At 31.5% G+C, this 23,852-nt stretch overlaps 1 protein-coding gene and 1 long non-coding RNA gene across 2 annotated transcripts in view; both read right to left on the bottom strand.

Moving 5' to 3' along the window:
* Positions 1 to 14,872, bottom strand: part of LOC134718208 (laminin subunit beta-2-like) — a 37,021-nt gene extending 22,149 nt beyond the window's left edge. The window contains exons 1-15 of the mRNA XM_063580702.1: positions 14,768 to 14,872; positions 11,861 to 12,032; positions 11,104 to 11,340; positions 10,444 to 10,686; positions 9,696 to 10,068; positions 9,111 to 9,261; positions 8,337 to 8,493; positions 7,484 to 7,588; positions 6,838 to 7,018; positions 6,541 to 6,607; positions 5,988 to 6,155; positions 5,430 to 5,544; positions 2,620 to 2,740; positions 1,025 to 1,152; positions 374 to 563 (exon numbers count right to left, since the gene is read on the bottom strand). Of these exons, the coding sequence (XP_063436772.1) occupies positions 374 to 563; positions 1,025 to 1,152; positions 2,620 to 2,740; positions 5,430 to 5,544; positions 5,988 to 6,155; positions 6,541 to 6,607; positions 6,838 to 7,018; positions 7,484 to 7,588; positions 8,337 to 8,493; positions 9,111 to 9,261; positions 9,696 to 10,068; positions 10,444 to 10,686; positions 11,104 to 11,340; positions 11,861 to 12,032; positions 14,768 to 14,835 (2,476 nt within the window). The 5' untranslated portion in view covers positions 14,836 to 14,872. The remainder of the gene's footprint in view (positions 1 to 373; positions 564 to 1,024; positions 1,153 to 2,619; positions 2,741 to 5,429; positions 5,545 to 5,987; positions 6,156 to 6,540; positions 6,608 to 6,837; positions 7,019 to 7,483; positions 7,589 to 8,336; positions 8,494 to 9,110; positions 9,262 to 9,695; positions 10,069 to 10,443; positions 10,687 to 11,103; positions 11,341 to 11,860; positions 12,033 to 14,767) is intronic.
* Positions 14,873 to 22,340: 7,468 nt separating this feature from the next.
* LOC134719083 (uncharacterized) lies at positions 22,341 to 23,738 on the bottom strand. Its single transcript, XR_010107501.1, has 3 exons — positions 23,670 to 23,738; positions 23,346 to 23,440; positions 22,341 to 22,406 (listed from the first exon to the last, which is right to left on the bottom strand). It is a non-coding gene; the product is annotated as an uncharacterized LOC134719083 (long non-coding RNA).
* Positions 23,739 to 23,852: the final 114 nt, after the last annotated feature.

Here is a 23,852-nt window from a genome sequence, read left to right as displayed (position 1 = left end):
ATTTTGTAAAATATAATAATTCCTTTGTTGAAATACAATCTTCCTTTTAACACATTTGAAAAATGGTCAATATTTAACTTTTTCTGGGACCTCATATTACTTTTACACTACTGGTTCTTCTCATCTTTTATAAACCATAAAATTTGAGTCCATGTGAAAATAATACCTATATAAAAGAAGGAGATATTTCTCACCTAATAATCAATAAAAAATACTGTTTTATTGTAAGGGTTCCATGAAATCATTTACAAACTTAAAAGGTTGTATGGTGTATGAGTATGATTTCGGCAAAATTCATTTAAAAAGGTAATACAAGTTGTTTCCAGAGAAGATGTTTTTTTCAGATTTTAAGACTGATATAATGTTAACATACCAAGAGCTTTCTGGTGAATAATGGAAGAAATACTGAAAGTGAGCTGTCTACAGAAGTCCTGGAGTTCTAGCTGGTAGACTGACAATTGAGATTCACGACATCGGTAACGAATAAATTCATTTTTCATGTATTCTGGATAACCAATACCATGAAACATTGGAATACTATCTATGTTTGGAGTCAAAACAATCTGCAATCACAAAACAATGAATTTATTAACAATTATAACAATAGCACTTAGTTTTCAGTAAACAAAAACAAACAAATATGTTAAAGAGGAAATCTGGAAATAATTTCATTAAATTTTTTTTAACTGTTAAACCATTTTTCTAAAGTTGGAGTGATGGAATTACGACTTAATTTTCCCTTACTTATATTCTGGTTTGAAGACATCATTAGAAATTTTCTGATTATTTGTCCAGTGGGGACAATAAAATGTGTAAAGGTCTATCTGGAATAATGTGTTTTCACTGCTATCTGGACATCAAATAACAAAATTGATGATGACAAACAAGTTTTTGTAGATATATAATTTTATGAATTATTGCGATACCAGATTCCTGTATGCATGTGATTTTGATAACATATTTCATATGTTGAGTTCAAAATAATTTGAACTTTATTTTGAACTCCAAAAAGCCAGATACTTACAGAATCGATCAGTGTAGTTGCATCAGGTGTAGCCTGGTTAGTCTTGTAACTATTGAATTCAATTCTTATCTTATATTCTTTCTCTGGTTCTAAGCAAGCTGCTCGACTGACTACTGAGTATCTACTACCTGAAAATATATGCATAAAGGTCAAGTAAAAAATTATTTCTACACATCATAACTAAGAAAGAAAATTTTGAAACCATTAAATTCAAGTTTAATGATATAATATATAATCTTTAGTTTGATCAACAATATGTATGAATGTATTTTCCATTAGGAATTAAATTTGAATTGCAAATTTATAATAGGTTACTTTTCAATGTTCATCTTCTTAACATTATCTGTTTTTCAACCAGCATGCCAATAATGGGGCGTATTGCATTTCCGCTAATTTTTCAAAGTCACAATACTACGTTTCCGCAATTTGTATTTATTACATTTCCGCAAAATTTACCTGGTAAATTATGAAGATTTGAATGTACATATATGATAAATTATTTATTTTTTATTCTTAATAAAGATAGATGCTAGATATAACTACAGACTCGGTAAAGATGAGTTAAACTTCATTGAGAAATCTTTGGTTTGGTTACTTGCCAACTGACATGATTGAAGAATGCTTTGTTGAATTAATTGCCGATGCTCCATCTGATGATTAATGCATGAGGTCTGCCGATTATATATTGGAATTTTATATAGATGGCAATTGAGATTTCCAACAACCATTTGGGCATCACCTTTGACCCTGAGGAAAAGAGAACAACGAATGGTGTTGAGTCTTTTCCTGCCTACCTGAACGAGCAGTTTTACACTAGCCATATTTGTCTTTGTTGATGTGTTATTGAAACTGAAGACAACATCTTACATAAAGATGAGAACTCTAACTGTAAAAGCACCCGTTCGGAAATATGAAAAGGAGAAGATGGACTTCCTTTCTGAACAAAATACAAAATTTGTAAACGGTGAATGTGATACTATGAACTTTGTACGATGTGTTGGCTACAAATAGTCTGCCAGAACTGACTTATGAACTCGCATGCTTTGAACATACGTTTTCATACATTTTAATAATGTATTTTACTTACATGTAATGATGACCTTAAACTTAATACATATTTATTTTTTATTATAGCTTAATTTGCTTTCAATCAATAGGTATTCCTTAATTATTTGCGGAAAAGTAATAATTTTTTTCTTTCAGAATAGTAACTTTTTTTCCGGAAAAGTAAAATATTTGTTTGCGGAAACGTAAACTTTTTTTTCCAGAAACGTCATCTTTTTTTCGAAGAAAAGTAATGCCAATTTGCCGAAACGTAAAACGCCGCAATAATGTTAACAATAATTTAACTGAATTAATGTCAGTGATCCTTTTTTCTAAAAGCCAAAAAGTTTATACCACCAATATGAATAAAATTCAGAAAAAAACTCTGATTTTGTATCAAGGTGTTTCCTTCTTTGTTTTTAAGTCTTTTATAATTAACATAGTAATATTCTTTGAAATTTGTAGGAATGCAATAAGGTTTAAGACCAAACATTGTCTCATTGTCCATCATACAACATAGCCTTGTTTTCATACTCAAAGATAGTATTTACCAGGTTGTAACACTGTAGTTTTTTTATCATCTGCAGGTCTGTGATTGGCACATGGTCCTGTCTGGTCAACTGTCCGTGAGAGAATAACATCAACGTTAATGTCTTCCCACAATTCTGGCATCTGCAATAAATATAAATATCATGTCAATATCAGACCAGTTGCTTCGCAGGGCGCAGCATTATACGACCGCAGATGTAAAACCCTGAACAGATGGGACAAGTGTGGACACAACTTTTAAGTTTGATACAGCTTTAAATGTGGATTGTGATTAAATAGTTGACACAACATAGGTTTATGTCACATTATGATTTGGACCCTTTGGACCTTAATGTAGACCAATTTGAAAACTGGACCAAAAATTAAGAATCTACATACACAGTTAGATTTGGAATATAAAAGAACCCCATTTATTCAATTTTTGATTTTGAACCCCGATTTGGACCAACTTGAAAACTGGGCCAATAATTAAAAATCTTAGTACATTTTTAGATTCAGCATATTAAAGAACCCCCAAGGATTCAATTTTTGTCAAAATCAAGCAAAGTTGAAGTTTGGACCCTTTGGACCTTAAAGGGAAAATTCACGATTTTTTACTTATGGTTTAAATATGTTCATTATGACATAATATATATATTCACAAAGTTTTATCGCTATATGTGCAGTAATAAAGGAGAAATTCAATAATTAATGAAAAAATATCGACTACTTCCTGTAGGTCATGACGTTTTCTCCTGATTTTTGCATGCCAGGATTTAAAATACAATCATTAAAAGTCTTGGTTTTTAATCATATTTTAACGTAATCGTAAGCGCGCCGATGACTTATGCTTTATCTAATAACCATCGGATAATAAGAAGATAAAACGCACAGACATTCAATTGTACTCATTCGTGAGATTAATTATCTATGTTAAACATATATATTCAAATTATTTTTGTAGACAACACAAAAAGTTATAAATTTATTTTTAATAAATGCAAATTTCGGACTGATAAGGTGAACAAATTAAAGTACAATAATCTGTAAAGACAATATGGACGTGTACTATCATTGACCTTTTACTATCTCTGCTATGACTAGGTTTATACGATGTGTGTATTCACGGTTCTGTGGCAATACTCGTAGATGGCTTGTTGAAAGGTAAATTGTTATTTGCACTTCAGTATTTAACCACGCCTCTAGGGCGTGACTGTCTATTCGGATCAGTGGGAGCATTTAATACACACATTAACTAGAGGCTCTAAAGAGCCTGTAACGCTCACCTTGGTCTATGTGAATATTAAACAAAGGACGAATATGGATTCATGACAAAATTGTGTTTTGGTGATGGTGATGTGTTTGTACATCTTAATTTACTGAACATTTTAGCTTCTTACAATTATCTCTATCTATAATTAACTTGGCCCAGTAGTTTCAGAGGAGAAGATTTTGTAAAAAATAACTAAGATTTACGAAAAAATGGTTAAAACATGACTATAAAGGGCAATAACTCTTAAAGGGGTCAACTGATAATTTCGGTCATGTTGACTTATTTGTAGATCTTACTTTGCCAACATTTATAGATTTTTACAGTTTATCTTTATCTATAATAATATTCAAGATAATAACCAAAAACAGCAAAATTTCCTTAAAATTACCAATTCAGGGGCAGCAACCCAACAACGGGTTTTCAGATTCATCTGAAAATTTCAGGGCAGATAGATCTTGACCTGATGAACTATTTTACCCCATGTCAGATTTGCTCTAAATGCTTTGGTTTTTCAATTATAAGCCCAAAACTGCATTTTACCCCTATGTTCTATTTTTAGCTGTGGCGGACATCTTGGATGGTTGTAAAAGTTAATGACAAGGGACAACGGATGCAAAGTGATTGGACAAACATGAGTATACCAACATCCTGCTTAAAAAGACATTTTTATTGGCCCCTCAGTGTTTCTAATAAAACTGGTTACACTATAAAAATTCTATCAGATTGAGCTCTGCTTTAAATTTTTTGTTGTAGATTAAGATTCTATGCCCTAGCATGATGTCAAATTACAAAATTTCTAATCTTAGGTTTATGAAACTATGTCAAGTATGTATATACACCAGATATACTTTTCTTTTCTTTTTCTACTCTTAAGGTGGTATGGGTGTCTTTCGCCATCTTGGATTGTAAAAAACAGAGAATCTACAGTCCATATTTTCTATCAAGTTAGCAAAATTTGATGCAGGAATGCAGATTTTTAATGTGAATTTTCATTTCAAAGAACCGATTTATAAGAATATAACTTATAAATATTAATATTTTTACAAGTGTAGATTATTTTTGGTTGTTTTTTTAATATTTTCAAATTGGCAATTCAAGGGGAGGTAACTCTAAAACAGTGCATTTTCTGAAGGACTCTACATGAAATTTTTCCATTTTGTCTTTTAGCCGGAAAAAAGGTACGGTGACCCTATCTTTTCTTTTGATATTCTAAAAGCATTGTCTGAAAGCAATCTTTTCCTAATTTATTTTACAATTCTATTATTTTGTTTATTTTTTTTCTCACAAAATGTTGTTTTTTCCTGTATAATCCATACAAAATTTGTCATTTTGTCACAACCTGTAGCTTGAGAAAATGCGCGGTGACCTATCATTTTTATAATATTTTTGAACATGTATCAATAGATACTACATTTTGACAAAGTATGAACAAATTCTATCATTTTTATTTTAGACTCCCATACCACCTTAAGGTTTTACGATATATATTTTTACAAAGTTGCCTTCCTTTCTCTACTTCTCTCAGGTTTTTCTGAGATATATTTATACTTAGTTGCCTACCTTTCTTTTCTTCTCTAAGTTTGCCATTCTATGTTCTGCATCATCGACTTGCTGTGCAGTCTCCTTGACCTTCTTATGAAGTGGTTCCATCTTGGATATTATCATTCTGTTGTACCTGATAAACAAAATTATATTCCTTAAGACTTCCTGATTTTTGGGGGGCTTTATTTGAAACCAATATTGATATAAATAACTCTATTTCAAGAAAGTACAATAATGATACATTTTGACTAAAAACTTTAGTTTATATATGTTTAGATTTGATTTGATTTTGTGCGTTTTAATGCCACTTTTATTGGTGGAGGAAGCCAGAGTGCCGGCTAAAAACAAATCCTTCGATAGGAAAACTGACATTCCTAATCAATTTAGATTTGAGTCGAGTGCATCTGCACGAGCAGGATTTGAACTCACAACCTCAGTGTTGACTGTCTAGTGATTACAGAAGTAACGAGGCCCTATATATGTTTAGGTCTTGTTTTATTTTTCTATTGGATAATAAAAACGATAGATATATTTTCATGAACATGAAGACGTCATTATTATTTTTTTAAAACTTACCATACAACACCTCTAACCCATCTACAGAGTGATCCACAAGCTGGGTTTCCAGTCTTTTTCTCAAGAGTATCAGGGTCAAATGAGGCCTTTTTCAGGTAAGGTTCTACTAAATTCAAAGTAGACTCTGGTAGCTGATTCTTGTCAAATACCATCATTTCATCAATGAATCTACAAAAAAAAATATATCATTATAAATTATTTTGTATTGTACATTATTAGATACAAGAAGATGTGGTATGAGTGCCAATGAGACAACTCTCAATCCAAGTCTCAATTTGTAAAAGAAAACCATTATAAGTCAAAGTACTGTCCACAACACAGAGCCTTGGCTCAGACTGAACAGTAAGCTATAAAAGCGCCCCAACAATGACTTGTGTAAAAACATGTGCATAATGCTTTTATTGTTGTGTCAAGACAATTTCATAAATAGGAAAAGAGAAAGGCAAACATAATTAAGGAGGCTGTGATAAATATAAAGTTATAATTTCATTTATTGGCTTTATATACATGTAGTAACAGAAAATTAATAACCACCATCTGACATGATACCTACCTTTCTAAGTTTGCCATTTGTCTCTTTGCACCTTTCTGCCAAGTTAGATCAGCTGATGGTGACTTCACTGCAATAAACAATGAAATAGATAAATAATGAGCTTTTGTGACAGCTAATATGATAAGTAATCAAAAAATTTGAGACGAATCTCAGCATTAAAGTGCTGTTCCTTTGCTTGTGTGTGTTTTGCTGTGCATTTACTGATCTTGAGTTATGAATATACCCAATATTCCTTTTTTCTCTATGAAAAACCTTTTGTTGCCTGATAAAATTGTGGCAACTGAATTTAATACTTACATATCATAATAACAGCTGCCATTAGATCTTCAATATCTAGAGGTGATTTACTCCTCCCTCTCAGTTCTCCCAGACTGTGTTTGTCTAGGTTCATTTTCTCTACCTCCTTCATTGTGTCACCATAAATCTGGGTTGTTTTAAACACAGCTCTCTGTTCTGCTATCCGATACTCTGGTAATAACTGAAATGAAAAAAAATATATATTAGATATAGCCAGCGAAAAAGGGAAAATGTAGTAATACTATTTAGACATCTTTATTTACAACACACTATTTTAAATTTAGCCCCTTTTGTTGTCAGAAAAAACAATTATTTTGAAGTTTTACTTTATTCATACAACTTATGAATGTATATACCATTTATAAATGTCTGTGTTTGTATTGGCATTAGATAGGCGTTTATAACCAAGTAATTAATTGCATAAAGAAAAATAAATGATGGTCATGAAAAACTTTGTTCAAGGTTTGACTTCACATTTAAAATCACTATCATAGGTCTATACAAAGAGTCAAAAAGAATTAAAATAAATATCCTTTTTGAACAGAAAACTATTTTTAATTAACTTAAAAAAATATTTATGTATCATCTTTCCCCCATAAACATACTAAGGTTAAATACATACAATTCTAATGCTGATAGTACCGACCTTTTTAAGTTTAGATATTTTTTCCAGCTGTGCTTTGACAACTTTGATCTGTTGTTCCGTGATGGCTGTATCTTGTCCAATTTGACATAAAAATTTCACAGCACTCTGAAACAAGAAAATTTATTCATATACTTCTTTAAATCATGTTTTCATTTAAATACACATTTTTCGGTAACATCTGAAAAATTATACTGTAAGAATAGATTATAACATGGCCTTTTCCATATTGGTCCTGGAATCATCCAGATATGGGTCGAGGGATGATACCAGGGCCAATATGGAAAACACATGTTATAATCTATTTACCACATATTTAAATTCTGCAGAATAGAAACACAAAGTTCAATTATTACAATTTTATAAAACATAACAGGTAAAATCTTAAATTTTGTATCACAAAAGTGTTGTTAAGCACGCAATGATGTGACGTCATTTGGAATCAGGGCACTATATCAATATACTCATTTTTGCCACAGGCAATTTTGAGGTTATTGCATATGCAAAACCCAACCTATTCGTAACAAATACGTGATAAATTCATATATATTATTGAGTGAATCTATTATTTCAATTTTGAAGACCTAACAACATTGTGAGGTTAACTATTTAAAGTTTTCCATACAGATATGTGTGTATTAAATTCAGAATGAGAGCTGGTCGATTTACTAAAATACTCCAGTCACCTATTCATATTAATAAAAACCTCACAGTAATTTGTGAATTAACAGTATGGGCAGTTATACATTACAAGCCTTATGACAGCAAAATTGTTCTGAATCATAAATTAAAAGTGAACTTGTTAATACCAGGTCAGATGATTTTTATATACCAAATTAATGAATGCAAAACTTACAGCTTTCCTTTCCTCTAGAAATACCATTTCATGCTCCAATTGTTTCCTCAATTTGACAGCAACCTCATTTTCACTTTTGATCTGCTTCAATGATTTAGATACAGCTATATTAATGTCATTGATTTCAAAGTGTTTGGTATTAGCCAAGGAGATGTATCTACAAATACAACGATTGTGAGAATTAAATTAACTGAAAATATGTCATTAACTGAAAATATGTCATTAACAAAAATGTGATAATTTCTAAAATTTCTACAATTTTTGGCTTCAATCATGCATATTCATTCAAATTTTCCTCTGTATTGATTGAGAAAACAATTTTTCGTTCACTTTAAATAAACTCATCATAGATACCAGGACTAAATTTAGTATAAACGCCAGACACGCGTTTCATCTACAAAAGACTCATAAGTGACGCTCAAATCCCAAAAAGTTTAAAAGGCCAATTAAAGTACAAAGTTGAAGAGCATTGAGAACCAAAATTCATAATACATGTCTTTCCAAGAATATAGCCTTTTTTTGCTATGGAGCTATATAAAAGATATTCTTTTGAGAGTAATTCTTTTTAAGGTTTTAATTTATTGACTACCAGCCTGCTTGTTCTGTTAAGCAATATATTGGTCTAACATTGAATTTTTGTATTGTCACAACCATCCATTTCACTTTTACATACTGGAACATTTTTTGTGATATGAATGAACCATATTTGTTATTAGACAAGCACTATTGATATTACTTTGTTTATTGAACTGATTTAAATTCTCTTATATTTACCTTTCAACAAACTTTTCAAAAGATGTATTAGTCACATGTCTGTATTCCCCTGCATCTTTCTCACCGCCATCTTGTTGTCTGAGGATGAGGTGCATAGAAGCCATCATGTGAGCTATATTCTCTCTCTGAACATCATTCATCCATTCAACATCTGTCAAACAAACCAATCGAAATTAAGATTTTTTTTCTGTTTCATGAACTAGCAATCAACAAAAAACCCAATTCAAGTCAATTAATCTGGTGAGACAAAATTCAAAGCACAATTTGGAGAAACATTAAAGTTAATTAGAACTGAAAAAGTGAAAAGACTATCTATGTTCAGTGGACTGTGAAAATGGGATAAAATCTCTAATTTGGCATTAAAATTAGAAAGATTGTATCATAGGGAACATGTTTACTAAGTATTAAGTTGATTGGACTTCAACTATATCAAAAACTACCTCGACCAAAAACTTTAACCCGAAGAGGGACAGACTGACAGACAAATAGAGGAACGGACGAATGGACAGACAGACACACAGACCAGAAAACATAATGGCCACAAATGGGGCATAAAAACCATAATATCTTCTATCCATTACTTACCCTTAAGATGGTACAATGCATGCTCAATGAGTCTGGACTTGGACCAATGAGGGAACCACAGGAAGTTAACATTTTCAGTAAATTCTGGGTATTCTCTGCATCGTCTTTGAAACTGTTGACCACCATCACATGCAATCATACAAACACAGAAGTTATTTCGGACGATATCCAGGAAGAAGTTCCAAGCTGTGTCCTGAGTGTATGTCAGACCAGCTAAGGTCACTTCAGTCCTTATAGAGTTTATAATTGTTGTTTGTTCTTCATAAGTAAACAAATGACTGATAGATCCTGAGACAATAAATTCTATCAAAAACACCAAGAAATCTTCTTCCATCAGCTCTTCTTCATTTAACAGTAACAGAATCTTCTCACACTAAAATGACAGAACAAAAATAATAAAAGCTGAAATAGTTTAGTACATACTAAGTCACCTTGGAATATGCTGTAGCTAAACATTTTCACAAAAATTGACTTAAAATGCTCACACTTCCATTCTTGGAGCTCAATAAAGAATGTTGACTAAGTGAAGAATATATTTTCCATGCTAGCATATAATTTTCCAATAAGTGATCTTCTACATTGACAATTCTGTCGATCATCTCAGACCTCTGTATAAAGCATAGAATAATGTAAATCTGCTCTGGTTAAACATGTCTACGCAATCTGGCTTTAATAACAGTGCTATCATATACTTCCTTGAGCTAAATGGAGAACACAAACTGACTTTTAAAAAACAGTATATACTAACCCTGGAACCTGCTCTGGTATAACACTCCACTAAGTCTGATTTGAACTGCTCCATCTTATATTCCCCTGAACTCTGTAGAGAGCATGGACTGACTTGGAACACGGTATATCCACAGAGATGAGAGGCTAACTTAGCAATGACAGTGCAGCGACCAGCACATCCCTCAACTACTGGTACTGTGAGGGCACTTTCTTGAGGGGAAGCTATAGTACGAGCTAATCTACATACTTGTTCAACAACAGTCTAAAAAACATGAATTAAATTATATTAAAATAAATTGAACACTGTGATAAATACACTTTGGAAAAATCAAAGCCCTACTAATGTGGCATACCATTAAAAAATCATTTTCTACATTAAGAAAACATATTCATGAGTATATATATAATCAGTACTGCAAAGTATAATCATGCATTTTCATGCTTATTTGGCAGCATTTTCTTTAGTTATATTGTTTTTTCTCTTTAATCTTTACAATGTTTGCCAAATCTCACGCATTTGCTTCATGAAAACTTGACAGCCCTGCAAACTAAGTCTTGCTTAATTTAGCAGTTCAATCAGAATGAAAACATCTTTCCTTATTTATCATAGTTACTAAAGAAATCAAGATTTAACAAAAGCTAAAACAGTTTTTTTTTATCTATTTGTTTTGATCTGTACCTTATAAAGAGCTAACTTGATCCTGGGATGTATTTTGTTGTATTCCTCCACTCCTTTGATCATTAGATCTTTCACATCTTTCATATTAAACCTAGGTTTGTAAAGATCTGCCTTTGCTTCCTCCTCCGAGATGTTAGAGATGTGTCGAGCATCAATCATACCAGCTGTAACTACACCACTGTCTTGTTCAATCAAGTTACTGAATAATGGCTGTCTATTAGATACCACTAGGCGAATCTAAAAAATAAATAACATGATATATAATTTACTGAATAATTCAAACATAAATTGAAATTATTTCGAGTGACATTACATTTGATGGATTTTGTAGTTAAAGTATTAGTATCAAGTCCTGTTAGATATCATTTGAGAAGTTCAACCTAAAGATCATGTACATGACAATCTGTTTAAATACTTAATTTCTGACCCTACCCTCTACCTTATTGTTTCCCACTAGTAGTCAACATGTGTGACTTCCTGGCTGATCAACTTTTAAGATTTCATAAATTGATATTTTAAGTTATATACAGAGTTCCAATGTGACAAATCTCCATCAAAGTTATAATTTGTAAAAGTAAACCATTATAGATCAAAGTACAGTCTTCAATACAGAGCCTTGGCTCATACCGAACAGCAAGCTATAAAGGGCCCCAAAAATAACTAGCGTAAAACCATTCAAACAGGAAAACTAAAGGTCTAATCTATCTTTTCCAGAATGTGCATGAAATATCAAGCGAATTATATCTACCAAACTTACCTGTTCATCACTAGAGAATTCCTTTCTGACAGCATTTACAAAAGCTTGTTTATATCTTTTGTGATCCACTTCTGTCACTAAACGATGTCCATATACCCAGGCGCATTCATGTTGCCATAGTAACAATAAATCTCTGTGGGCACAATCTGGCTGGAGTGAAAGGCATAAATTCCTATAATAAAATTTTATAGTTTAAAAAATCTTTAATATAATACAATTTTATGCAAATGTTTCTTTGTTCATATAATAAAGAAATGTAATCTTAAGGAGGCTCCTGGGTACAAAAATTTTAGCAAAAAATTAAACCTTTATTTTTTCATTACAAATTTTATTTATTACAATATTAGTTGTTACTTTATGTTATTTCATATCGGTTGAGAATAAGATTCTCTTATTGGATAAAAAGGGGTCACATGACATTCATTAATCTTCAGTAATAAATTCCATCGGTCATTAAAAGAACAATATGGACCAGAAAACCGGTCGTTAATGAACTTTTACATGATATGGACCGGTGGGGCGTGGTTTACGTCTGATATTGACCGTTGGGGCGTGGTTTCCGTTTGATAATGACAGTTGGGGCGGGATTTCTCTATTAATGACCGGTGGGGCGCGGTTTCTCTGTTTAGAAAGATGTACCTTTTATAAAACATGTTCCTGTTTTTAATATTACATTTAAGATGTTGAATTGTTTATACATGTTTTCGTTAATGGTAAAATTAAAGAGAACTTAGTTAAGAATTTATATACTGAAAAGATGCACTAAAACGGATGGCAGTATTATTTCTACTGGTCTTTACTCTTTGCTAAAGAAATCGTACAACTACTCGAGTTCGCTTTAGGCGTTTTGAATTTATGAGAATTTTCCCAAACATGGTTTCTCAATGAAATAAACATAATAGTTCTTGAAAAACTGGTCATTATCGTGATACATGGACTGCCCGTAGGACAGTGGTATTGACTGCGACAGCGATAATGACCTCGCCTTCGGCTCAGTCATTATCACTATCTTAGTCAATACCACTGTCCTGTGGGCAGTCCATATATCCCGATAATGACCAGTTTTTCAAGAACTATTATATAAATATGGTACAAAAAACAACCCACAAAAATGATTTGGTTTGGCCCCAGATGACTTTAAAAATTTAAAAAGCTCCAAATTATCTCCCTTTGGTGCGAAAATGCCATTTTTTGACCTTAAATTTGAAATATCTTTTTTTACTCATCGGTGACCTATATTTTTTATTATTGTTTTCAAATAAGCTGTACATAAACTAAATTATTGTAAAATTTAAGCGATTTCTTATATTAGGTTATTTTTTTATTTCGATATTCTTCTTTTTCTCCTATTAGTTCAACAGAAAAAAAGGACATTAACAAATATGTATGCTTTTTCCAGAGGCAGATTTTAGCTTAAATGAACGGTGACCCCATTTTTTTATTTCATTTTTCTTTTAAGTATATGATAAAGTTCATTTATGAAAAAATATAGCGAAATCCTATATTAGAAAAAAAAATTCATTTATACCCAGGAGCCCCCTTAAATATAATCTTTTCTCAGAATCAGTTGTTGTTTGCCTGGTAATTTAAATGATGGCAAAGTGAACTTTCCCATTAAATAGATACACTCTGTATTATTCCCTATCAAGTCCATACATCTGGGATCTTAAAATAGCTCATTAAAAAAATTTGTAAGGGTTCCGTGGAACCCAGTGTCTCGCCTACTTATGCTGTTAATCACAGACTCAACAAAAGAGGAATAAAATCTATAAAAATATTATTCTTGATACTATCTTATGATTTTAAGAAGTTTCTGTCCAAGTTTGGTAAAAATACAGTATGTTTTAAAAACTTTAACTGCAGACTGTCTGTAATGTAAACTGGAAGAAAAACTAAGTCCATTTATAAGTAAAATACAGATACACAGTTAAAAATTTTAACAAAATTTTCTTATTGATACTAGCTTTTGATCATAAACAAGGTTCTGTCCAAGTTTGGTACAGGTCCAAAAAAGTATAAGAAAGTTATTAAAATTTTAAAAACTTTAACCACAGAGTGAATGCATTGTTTCCTGGCAGAAAATCTAAGTTCATTTAAAAGTAAAATGCACAAAAAAATGGATTTATTTGTTAACAAAATTTACTTCTGGATACTATGTCATGTATGTTATGACCATAAACAAGTTTCTGTCTAAGTTTGGTTCAGACAAAGGATAGTTTAAGAAAGTTATAAAATTTCAAAAACTTTAACCACAGAGTGCATGGAGTGAATGGGCAGAAAAACTAAGTCCATTTTTAAGTAAAATATGGAAAAAATGGAATTTTATTTTTCCAAAATTTCCTTCTGGATACTATCTTATGATAATAAACAAGCTTCTGTCCAAGTTTGGTACAAATACAGTATAGTTTAAGAAAGTTATTAAAATTTCAAAAACTTTAACCACAGAGTGAATGTAATGTTTCCTGGCAAAAAAACTAAGTCCATTTATAAGTAAAATACGGAAAAAATGGAATTTATTTTTTCCAAAATTTACTCCTGCATACTATCTTATGAACATAAACAAGCTTCTGTCCAAGTTTAGTAGAAATCCAGTTTAGTTTAAGAAAGTTATAAAAATTTCAAAAACTTTAACCACAGAGTGAATATTTGTGGACGCCGCCGCCGACGCCGCCGACGGAATGTAGGATCACTATGTCTCGCTTTTTCGACTAAAGTCGAAGGCTCGACAAAAAGCAATTATCATGGATTAAATTTGGCTGAACAAAAAAGTGACAACTACTTTGACACGATCTAAAGAGGTAATCCTCCTTTATGAATTCATGATCAATCCATACTATTGTTAAAATTCCTTTTTTTTAAAAGTTAAATGAGGGGTATCTATATGTTATCATGTGACTATTAACTAACTTGAATATAATGGAGAGATCCCTTGTGGTAAAGATGTAATGGCATCTCTGTGCTGTATGCAATAACATTCCTCTAGGTCTATCCTGGAGTTCTACATTCACTTTAACTTTTAAGGATAGCAGTTTCCTCATAGCCTCTTCATCTTCTTTAACTTTAAGCTGGGCCTGTAATAAATACAAGTAATATTGATAAATATACCATTATTGATCCTCTCATTTAAAAGTTGAGGTCTTACATCCAGGGGAGAGTCAGCTATTAAATCTGGAAATAGATTTTTTTTTTTTATAGTTTTATTTTTTCTTCATGAATTTATAGGTATTCATATCTTTTTATTAGGTGGCACAATAATCAAGCAAGTGAAATAAATTAGCATATTATGGTATAACATTATGAAATCAATGGATTAAGTATAATAATATTTTCATTAATATAATAATCACATGGCCAAAAACGATAATATCCAAATTTAGGGGAATTTTCTAAATGTACTGTATCAAAATTCTAAGAATTAGTATGTATACTTTGAACTTTTTCCTGATTTGAAGAAAATACCAAAATAAAGGGCATACAAGCAGGGTTTTTTTTTTTATTTCTTTCAGTGTGGATTTTATTGGATTCAAATCAATTTTTTTTAATGCTGGTATAAGATCACAACTGTGAGAATGTGAGTTTGAAATGGTATTCAAAATATTCTGAAAAGCAAATCGAAATTTTTTGACGTAACATGCTTCGCATAAAACTAACTAGAGGCTCTAAAGAGCCTGTGTCGCTCACCTTGGTCTATGTGAATATTAAACAAAGGACGAATATGGATTCATGACAAAATTGTGTTTTGGTGATGGTGATGTGTTTGTACATCTTAATTTACTGAACATTTTAGCTTCTTACAATTATCTCTATCTATAATTAACTTGGCCCAGTAGTTTCAGAGGAGAAGATTTTGTAAAAAATAACTAAGATTTACGAAAAAATGGTTAAAACATGACTATAAAGGGCAATAACTCCTAAAGGGGTCAACTGATAATTTCGGTCATGTTGACTTATTTGTAGATCTTACTTTGCCAACATTTATAGATTTTTACAGTTTATCTTTATCTATAATAATATTCAAGATAATAACCAAAAACAGCAAAATTTCCTTAAAATTACCAATTCAGGGGCAGCAACCCAACAACGGGTTTTCAGATTCATCTGAAAATTTCAGGGCAGATAGATCTTGACCTGATGAACAATTTTACCTCATGTCAGATTTGCTCTAAATGCTTTGGTTTTTGAGTTATAAGCCAAAAACTGCATTTTACCCCTATGTACTATTTCTAAACAAAGAAAGATAACTCCAATTGAAAAAAATAATTGCTATTTCACAATATTGTGCAATTAGATATTTCTTGCTATTGTGCAATACTGTGCAATTGAAAATTTCTTGCTATTGCACAATACTTAATATGATAATTTTGAATCCTGATTTGGACCAGGCCCATAATCAAAAATCAAAGTACATGTTTACATAAAGCATATCAAAGAAGCCAAAGAATTTAATTTTTGTTAAAATCAAACTTAGTTTAATTTTGGACCCTTTGGACCTTAATGTAGACCAATTTGAAAACTGGACCAAACATTAAGAATCTACATACACAGTTAGATTTGGAATATCGAAGAACCCCATTTATTCAATTTTTGATGAAATCAAACAAAGTTTAATTTTGCACCCCAATTTGGACCAACTTGAAAACTGGGCCAATAATTAAAAATCTAAGTACATTTTTAGATTCAGCATATCAATGAACCCCAAGGATTCAATTTTTGATGAAATCAAACAAAGTTTAATTTTGGACCCTTTGGGGCCCAAATTCCTAAAATGTTGGGACCAAAACTCCCAAAATCAATCCCAACCTTCTTTTTATGGTCATAAACCTCGTGTTTAAATTTCATAGATTTCTATTCACTTATACAAAGTTATAATGTGAAGACCAAGAAAAATGTTTATTTGGGCCCCTTTTTGGCCCCAAATTCCTAAACTGTTGGGATCTCAACTCCCCAAATCAATACCAACGCCAACGCCAACGTGATAGCAATATACGACAAAATTTTTTTCAAATTTTGTCGTCGTATAAAAATTCAATAAATGGCATACCTGTCAACCTGTGACGATGAAATACAGGTCATGACCTGCATTGAAGAATCAAATCTCAGGTCATAACGCGTACGAACTTTTTCGAGCTGAATTTCAGTATTTATGGTACATTTTCTTACAATGTATATCAAAGATACCAAAACATCAATGCATGTTCACTTGGTTCAGTCATTTTAAATCTTATTAATTATTATTTCATTGCACTGTTTAAAATCTTCTTTACTTTTTGAAATCATCAAACACTACAATTTATTTTTCAAGTGGATTTTGAAAAAGTTTGAGACTTTTGGCTATGTAGCCTTTTACTCTCAACTTTCATTTCTTTAGGAAATTAGACTATGATAAAATGCAGTAATACAAGTAAAGGAAGTATAAATGTAAAAAATAATTTTCAACTTTTTTAAAAATATTGTATAAGGGTATATAAATAATGAAAAGTTATTTTTCAATATGTATTTGAATTTTATATTATAATGATTTAATCTTTTTCACACATAAAACGTAAATATAAGGAATAATTTTGAATGGTGACAAATAAGGGGAAGTAACTAGTTGAAATATGTTTGTTTATGTTTACAGTGCAATTTATTTACGACCTAAAGCTTAGGTAATTGGTGTTCATGAACAGTGTGTTTGACACCAAAGCTGTCAAATGAAGCCATGCACTTAATGGGTCACTTAATTTGACAGTTTACATAGCTAGATGAACTTCCTGTTCATGGGCAAATTACGAATTTGCCGGTATATTACTTATGAAATCAATCTCAAGGCTAAGAAATACGGGTGAAATCGGGTCATTTTCGGAATTCCCGGGTTATTTCAATGACCCGGCGGGTGTCCCGGGTGATCCCTCAGAATTGTGAAAATCTCGGGTCACACCCGCAGAATACGGGTCAGTTGACAGGTATGAAATGGTCAACTAATGAATTACGAAATCAAGATTATAGCTTGATAAAATATATGAAAACACCTTTAGAATTGTTTGTTATACTCTAAAGACCGCTACAAAATCAAGAATCAATACATTCTGATGAATAGAAGCGGTAAAGTTATAATTTTGTATAAATTTTAAATGATATTTCTGTCTTTTTGCAAGAATTATCTCCCTTTTCAATGCAAATCTCCACAAAAATGTTAAATGGTGATTTTTTTCAGTCTTCCTCAAGTAAGTTTTATGGGACTTTTTTCAGTGTATATTTGGGGTATAATGCTTAAGATTAAAACTTACAAATCTTCTGTTGCAATTACTTTCAGGTTAGGGTCAAATTTGTGCTAGATTGACTGGACTATATTAGTATACCCGACATCAAATCAGATAATTGTTGGTGAAGACCTTTTATTAACAAGGTCTTTTAGTTTGAATATTTAATTTAATTCAATGCATCATTCTCATACTTTAAAAGTATTAAGACTGAAAATATAATCAAAACATTTTTGTTCCTCTTGCAAGCAAACAGGTTATTATGCACAATGATAATTAAGATACTAATGTTGAAAATTTACAGCTACAAATATCTTGACATTGCTGTTTTAACCGTTTACCACTTTGTCTCGCAACCACTCAAAAGTGTCTTCAGAATCCTGTTTTCTTTACAATTTATATAAGATTCTAAAGTATTTATGAAGCCATATTTACCAAAACCTAAATAAAAAAGTAACCCTGTTCAAGGCATATTACTCTTTTAAATTTTTATCTGAATCAATTTTTTTTTCTAGAAACCTAAATCTTTTAAACATATACAACTAGAAATTGAAAAAACCTTGGCACAGTGCCATTGACATATCCTTTTTTTTTAAAATACAATGACTTAATAAATAGTTGTACCTGTGACATATGTGATTTTATTACAGCTTTATATTTATCCATGGCTATCTTCAATTGTCTGACCTGGTCCTTCAACTCAGAAACATTATTTGTATTTCCGTAACTTTTGTATTTTTCTGAGAAATCAGACTCTGAAGATTCTGTCTGTGAGTCCACCAGTAATTCAGGAATGTTATTGTAAGAAAGAGTCCGGTTATTCTTACACAAGTTTCTACCTCCAAGAGCCATGACAATGTTTGATTCACTGTTTGAGCGACTTCCTAGAGGACTCTTAAATACTAGTCCATTTTCTTCTAATAAGTTACGATAATATTTCATCTTTTTGGTCTGAAGTCTAACAGTGCCCTCAGTAGCTTCTAGTGTGCCCTTTAGGGCTTGCAATCTGCCTCTAGCTAGTCTAACAGTGCCCTCAGTAGCTTCGAGTGTGCCCTTTAGGGCTTGCAATCTGCCTCTAGCTTCCATCAAAAGACTTTTGAGAATATCTGGACTATTTCTATGGTCATCCTGTGAACTATCCTTGGATCCTGAAATCATTAAAAAAGTTCTACTGTTCCCATATTCACATATTGTAAATTTAAAAACTAGAGGCTCTAAAGAGCCTGTGTCCCTCACCTTGGTCTTTATGAATATTAAACAAAGGAAGGGGATGGATTCATGACAAAATTGTGTTTTGGTGATGGTGATGTGTTTGTATATCTTACTTAACTGATCATTCTCACTGCTTAAAATTATCTCTATCTATACTAAACTTGGCCCAGTAGTTTCAGTGAAAAATGTAAAAAAAAGTTTACAAATTTTATAAAAATTGTTAAAAATTGAATATAAAGGACAATAACTCCATAGGGGGTCAATTGACCATTTCAGTCACGTTGACTTATTTGTAAATCTTACTTTGCTGAACATTATTGCTGTTTACATTTTATCTCTATCTATAATAGTATTCAAGATAATAACCAATACAGCAAAATTTCCTTAAAACTAACAATTCAGGATCAGCTACCCAACAACAGATTGTCCCATTCATCTTAAAATTTCAGAGCAGATAAATCTTGACCTGATAAACACCTTTACTCCAGATTTACTCTAAATGATTTGGTTTTTATGTTTTAAGCCAAAAACTGCATTTTACCCCTATGTTCTATTTTTAGCCATGGCGACCATGGCGGCCATTTTGGTTGGATGGCCGGGTCACCGCACACATTTTTGAAACTACATACCCCAAAGATGGTTGTGGCCAAGATTAGATTGATTTGGCCAAGTAGTTTCAGAGGAGAAGATTTTTGTAAAAGATAACTAAGATTTACGAAAAATGGTTAAAAATTGACTATAAAACAATTTTACCCCTGTCAGATTTACTATAAATGCTTTGGTTTTTGAGTTATAAGCCAAAAACTGCATTTTACCCCAGATTCTATTTTTTGCCATGGCGGCCATATTGATTGGATGGCCAGGTCACCGGACACATTTTTGAAGCTACATACCCCAAAGATGGTTGTGGCCAAGATTAGATTGATTTGGCCAAGTAGTTTCAGAGGAGAAGATTTTTGTAAAAGATAACTAAGATTTACGAAAAATGGTTAAAAATGGACTATAAAGGGCAATAACTCCTAAAGGGGTCAACTGACCATTTCAGTCATGTTCACTTATTTGTAAATCTTACATTGCTAAACATTATTGCTGTTTACAGTTTATCTCTATCTATAATAATATTCAAGATAAAAACCAAAAACAGCAAAATTTCCTTAAAATTACTCATTCAGGGGCAGCAACCCAACAATTGGTTATCCGATTTATCTGAAAATTTCAGGGCAGATAGATTTTGACCTGTTTAACAAATTTACCCCTGTCAGATTTGCTCTAAACACTTTCATTTTTGAGTTATAAGCCAAAAACTGCATTTTACCCCTATGTTCTATTTTAGCCATGGCGACCATCTTGGATGGTTGGCCGGGTCATCGAACACATTTTTTAAACTAGATACCCCAAAGATGGTTATGGCCAAGTTTGGTGTAATTTGGCCCAGTAGTTTCAGAGAAGATTTTGGTAAAAGTTACTGACGCCAGACGACAGGCGCCGGACGCCAAGTGATGAGAAAAGCTCACTTGGCCCTTTGGGCCAGGTGAGCTAAAAATTAAAAAAAATCTGTTCCCCTTCAGTATTCATTTCAATGGAGTAGGTCCAGTAAGAGCACTTTTTCGCCCCAAAATATAGCAGTTTTACAAAATTGTTAAAATGTAAACTTTTAGTTATTTATTGGATAGTAGAATGGTTCTGCTACATAAATATTGGCTGTTTTTGGCAATACAATGCACATATATTGAGTACTAGCACCATTAAGACATGCTAAATTACTGAAATCATCAAAATTCAAGCATTTTAGTTAAATTTTAGACGGTTTCCGTGTAAAACAAAAGTGGCCGCATTCGTGTTCATCCAAAATATTGAAATGGAAGTTGTATTTGATGATAATACATAACATGTATAAAGATTGAGGATGAACACGGATGAGGCCACTTTCATTTTTGACAAAAACCATCTGAAAAGTGACACTTTTTCGCATATTTGATAGATTTTTTATATTTTAGCTTGAATCGGATTGTTTTTTATGAATAAATGAGTTAAAATCTTTCACAAAAAATAATTGAATCAAATGAAATAGACACGTAAGTGTTTAAAAAGTGGTCAAAATCTTTCGTCAGATGAAACTGAAATTTGAGGCCAAAATCGGTCCTTACCCGACCTACTCCTTTCAAGGAAGAATAAACATAATTAGGTCTTCTGTTTCCCTTGAAAAAATCAAACAATTATGTTCTACTGAAGTATTCATAACAAGAATGTGTCCAAAGTACACGGATGCCCCACTCTACTATCATTTTTATGTTCAATGTACCATGAAATTGGGTAAAAAATTAATTTGGCATTAAAATTAGAAAGATCATATCACAGGGAACATGTGTACTAAGTTTCAAGTTGATTGGACTTCTACTTCATCAAAAACTACCTTGACCAAAAACTTTAACCTGAAACTCCCACTTTCATTTTATATGTTCAGTGGACCATGAAATTGGTGTCAAAAGTCCTATTGAGCTTTAAAATAAGAAAGATCATATCATAAGCAACTAGTGTACTAAGTTTCAAGTTGATTGGACTTCAGCTTCATCAAAAACTTCATTGACCAAAAACTTAAACCTGAAGCAGGACAGACGGACGTACGGAAGGATGCACAGACGAACGTATGGACAAACAGACGGACGCACAGACCAGAAAAAATAATGCCCCTCTCATATCGTAGGTGAGGCATAAAAATTGCATAGAAGAATATAATAGCAATCAAAGATATAGTAATATGAACAGTAACCATATCAACGGTGACATCCTGTTTCTTCCACTTTTTTAACCAGCATCTAATACAAATCAATTTCAGTCCTCAATATAATAAATCAACTCGACAATAACAAAAAAAAAATATCTGTATAACTTGTCAATAAAAATATCTCAAAACCACATATTTTACAATCCAGAAATGTACGAGAAGGGAAGAGTTACCTTTCCTGGGTGACCTGGATTTCTGTTGTTCCAATTGCTGCTGTAGTTTATTATTCCTCTGAATTCCGGCTTCTAATTCTCTTTTCAGTGTCTGTATTGCAGCTAATTCAGCCTCTAGATTGTGTGATTTCTCACTGAAAAATAATACATTTCTCTAAAAATGTATACCAGCTGTTGAAAACATTTGTCAATAAGAAATTTTTGGATTATCAAAATATTTATTTCCTAGTTTTCAAGATTTTATCCATAAACTCAGACACAATCAGGTGGACATGCATTAGAAAAATTGGAATAAATCTATTGACCAATGGACAGTTCACCACATATTTGGCTTAATAGCAAATTTAGATTTCCCCCTCATTTATAAATCATTAGGGGTTTCAGAAGGGTACTAAGAATTATTCACTATAGAATATAAAATTGCTGCTTTTAAAATCTACATAAGTTTTAATATTTGATTCTTTTTAATAAATAATTTTCCTGTATTGATGCATTTAAAAACTATTTTAGTATAATAATTTATTTTCCTAAATAGACAAATTATCTTTCCCTTTAAGTTTGTCAGGTCTACCCCCTCTATAACAGTTAAATTATTGTGATACAGTTTTTATTTTGATTGTAAAATTTAATTAAACCAGTTAATTAATTTCTCACAATAGTGAATTGACTACTACAAAGCTGAATTCATTTTTAATTAAAATATTTTATATTTTAATTCAAATTATGATTTAAATGAAAATATTCCATTAAATATCAACATAATTAATCCCCTTTAAGTGTACTGTGTGTGGAATATTTGTTCCTTTAGACAAACAGTAATCTTGTTTTACTTTTTTATTTACATTGAGTATTAAGAATTATAATAATAAATATTGTCAAAAACATATTATTTTCTATTTGAAAGTTAATAAACTTTTAGGAATAAAATCAGTTTTTTATCAGTTGTGTGTCTTGGGAATATGGAATTCAAAATTGTCTCCTTCAAAAAGAATATGTTTGACTTACATGGGCTCTATATGTAACAATTACATTATAGAGGGGTCTGAAAGCAATAAAAATAATAAAGTACTCACAACATTGATTTTTCCTTTAGATCCAACAGAATTTGTTTCTCAGCTTCCTGAATCCTGTGCAACTCATTCAATTCTCTTTGTATGAAGTCCTGGTACTGTGAAAAGAAAACACATATCATCCTTGAACAACCTATTTTTTTTTTGTAATTTAGTTCAACCATACTTAATATTTCAAGGAAAGTTGATTAAGAATTTCATTATTTTTATATATAAAAAACACATTGAATATTTTGACATCCTGGATAATTTCTTTAATCTTCTACCAAATTTAAAGATCTATTCAGTGAATAAATAAATACATATTCCAAGGGAGATAATTCTAACCTGGTCAGAATGTCCATTTCCATCAGAGTTGTCTCTCATGTAGTACACTTGTTTTTCTGTTGTGTGTACCTCTTTCATACTCTGGTGAGCCGATTCAAGTTGCTTTCGTAAAGAATTCTATAAAATGGGAAACAAAATGAAAGATAACATACTTTTTGCTAATAAAATTAAAAGTGATCTTGA

This window comes from Mytilus trossulus, chromosome 5 (genome assembly GCF_036588685.1).
Source record: "Mytilus trossulus isolate FHL-02 chromosome 5, PNRI_Mtr1.1.1.hap1, whole genome shotgun sequence".
NCBI lineage: Eukaryota > Metazoa > Mollusca > Bivalvia > Mytilida > Mytilidae > Mytilus > Mytilus trossulus.
This window is presented reverse-complemented; position numbering and strand designations above follow the sequence as displayed.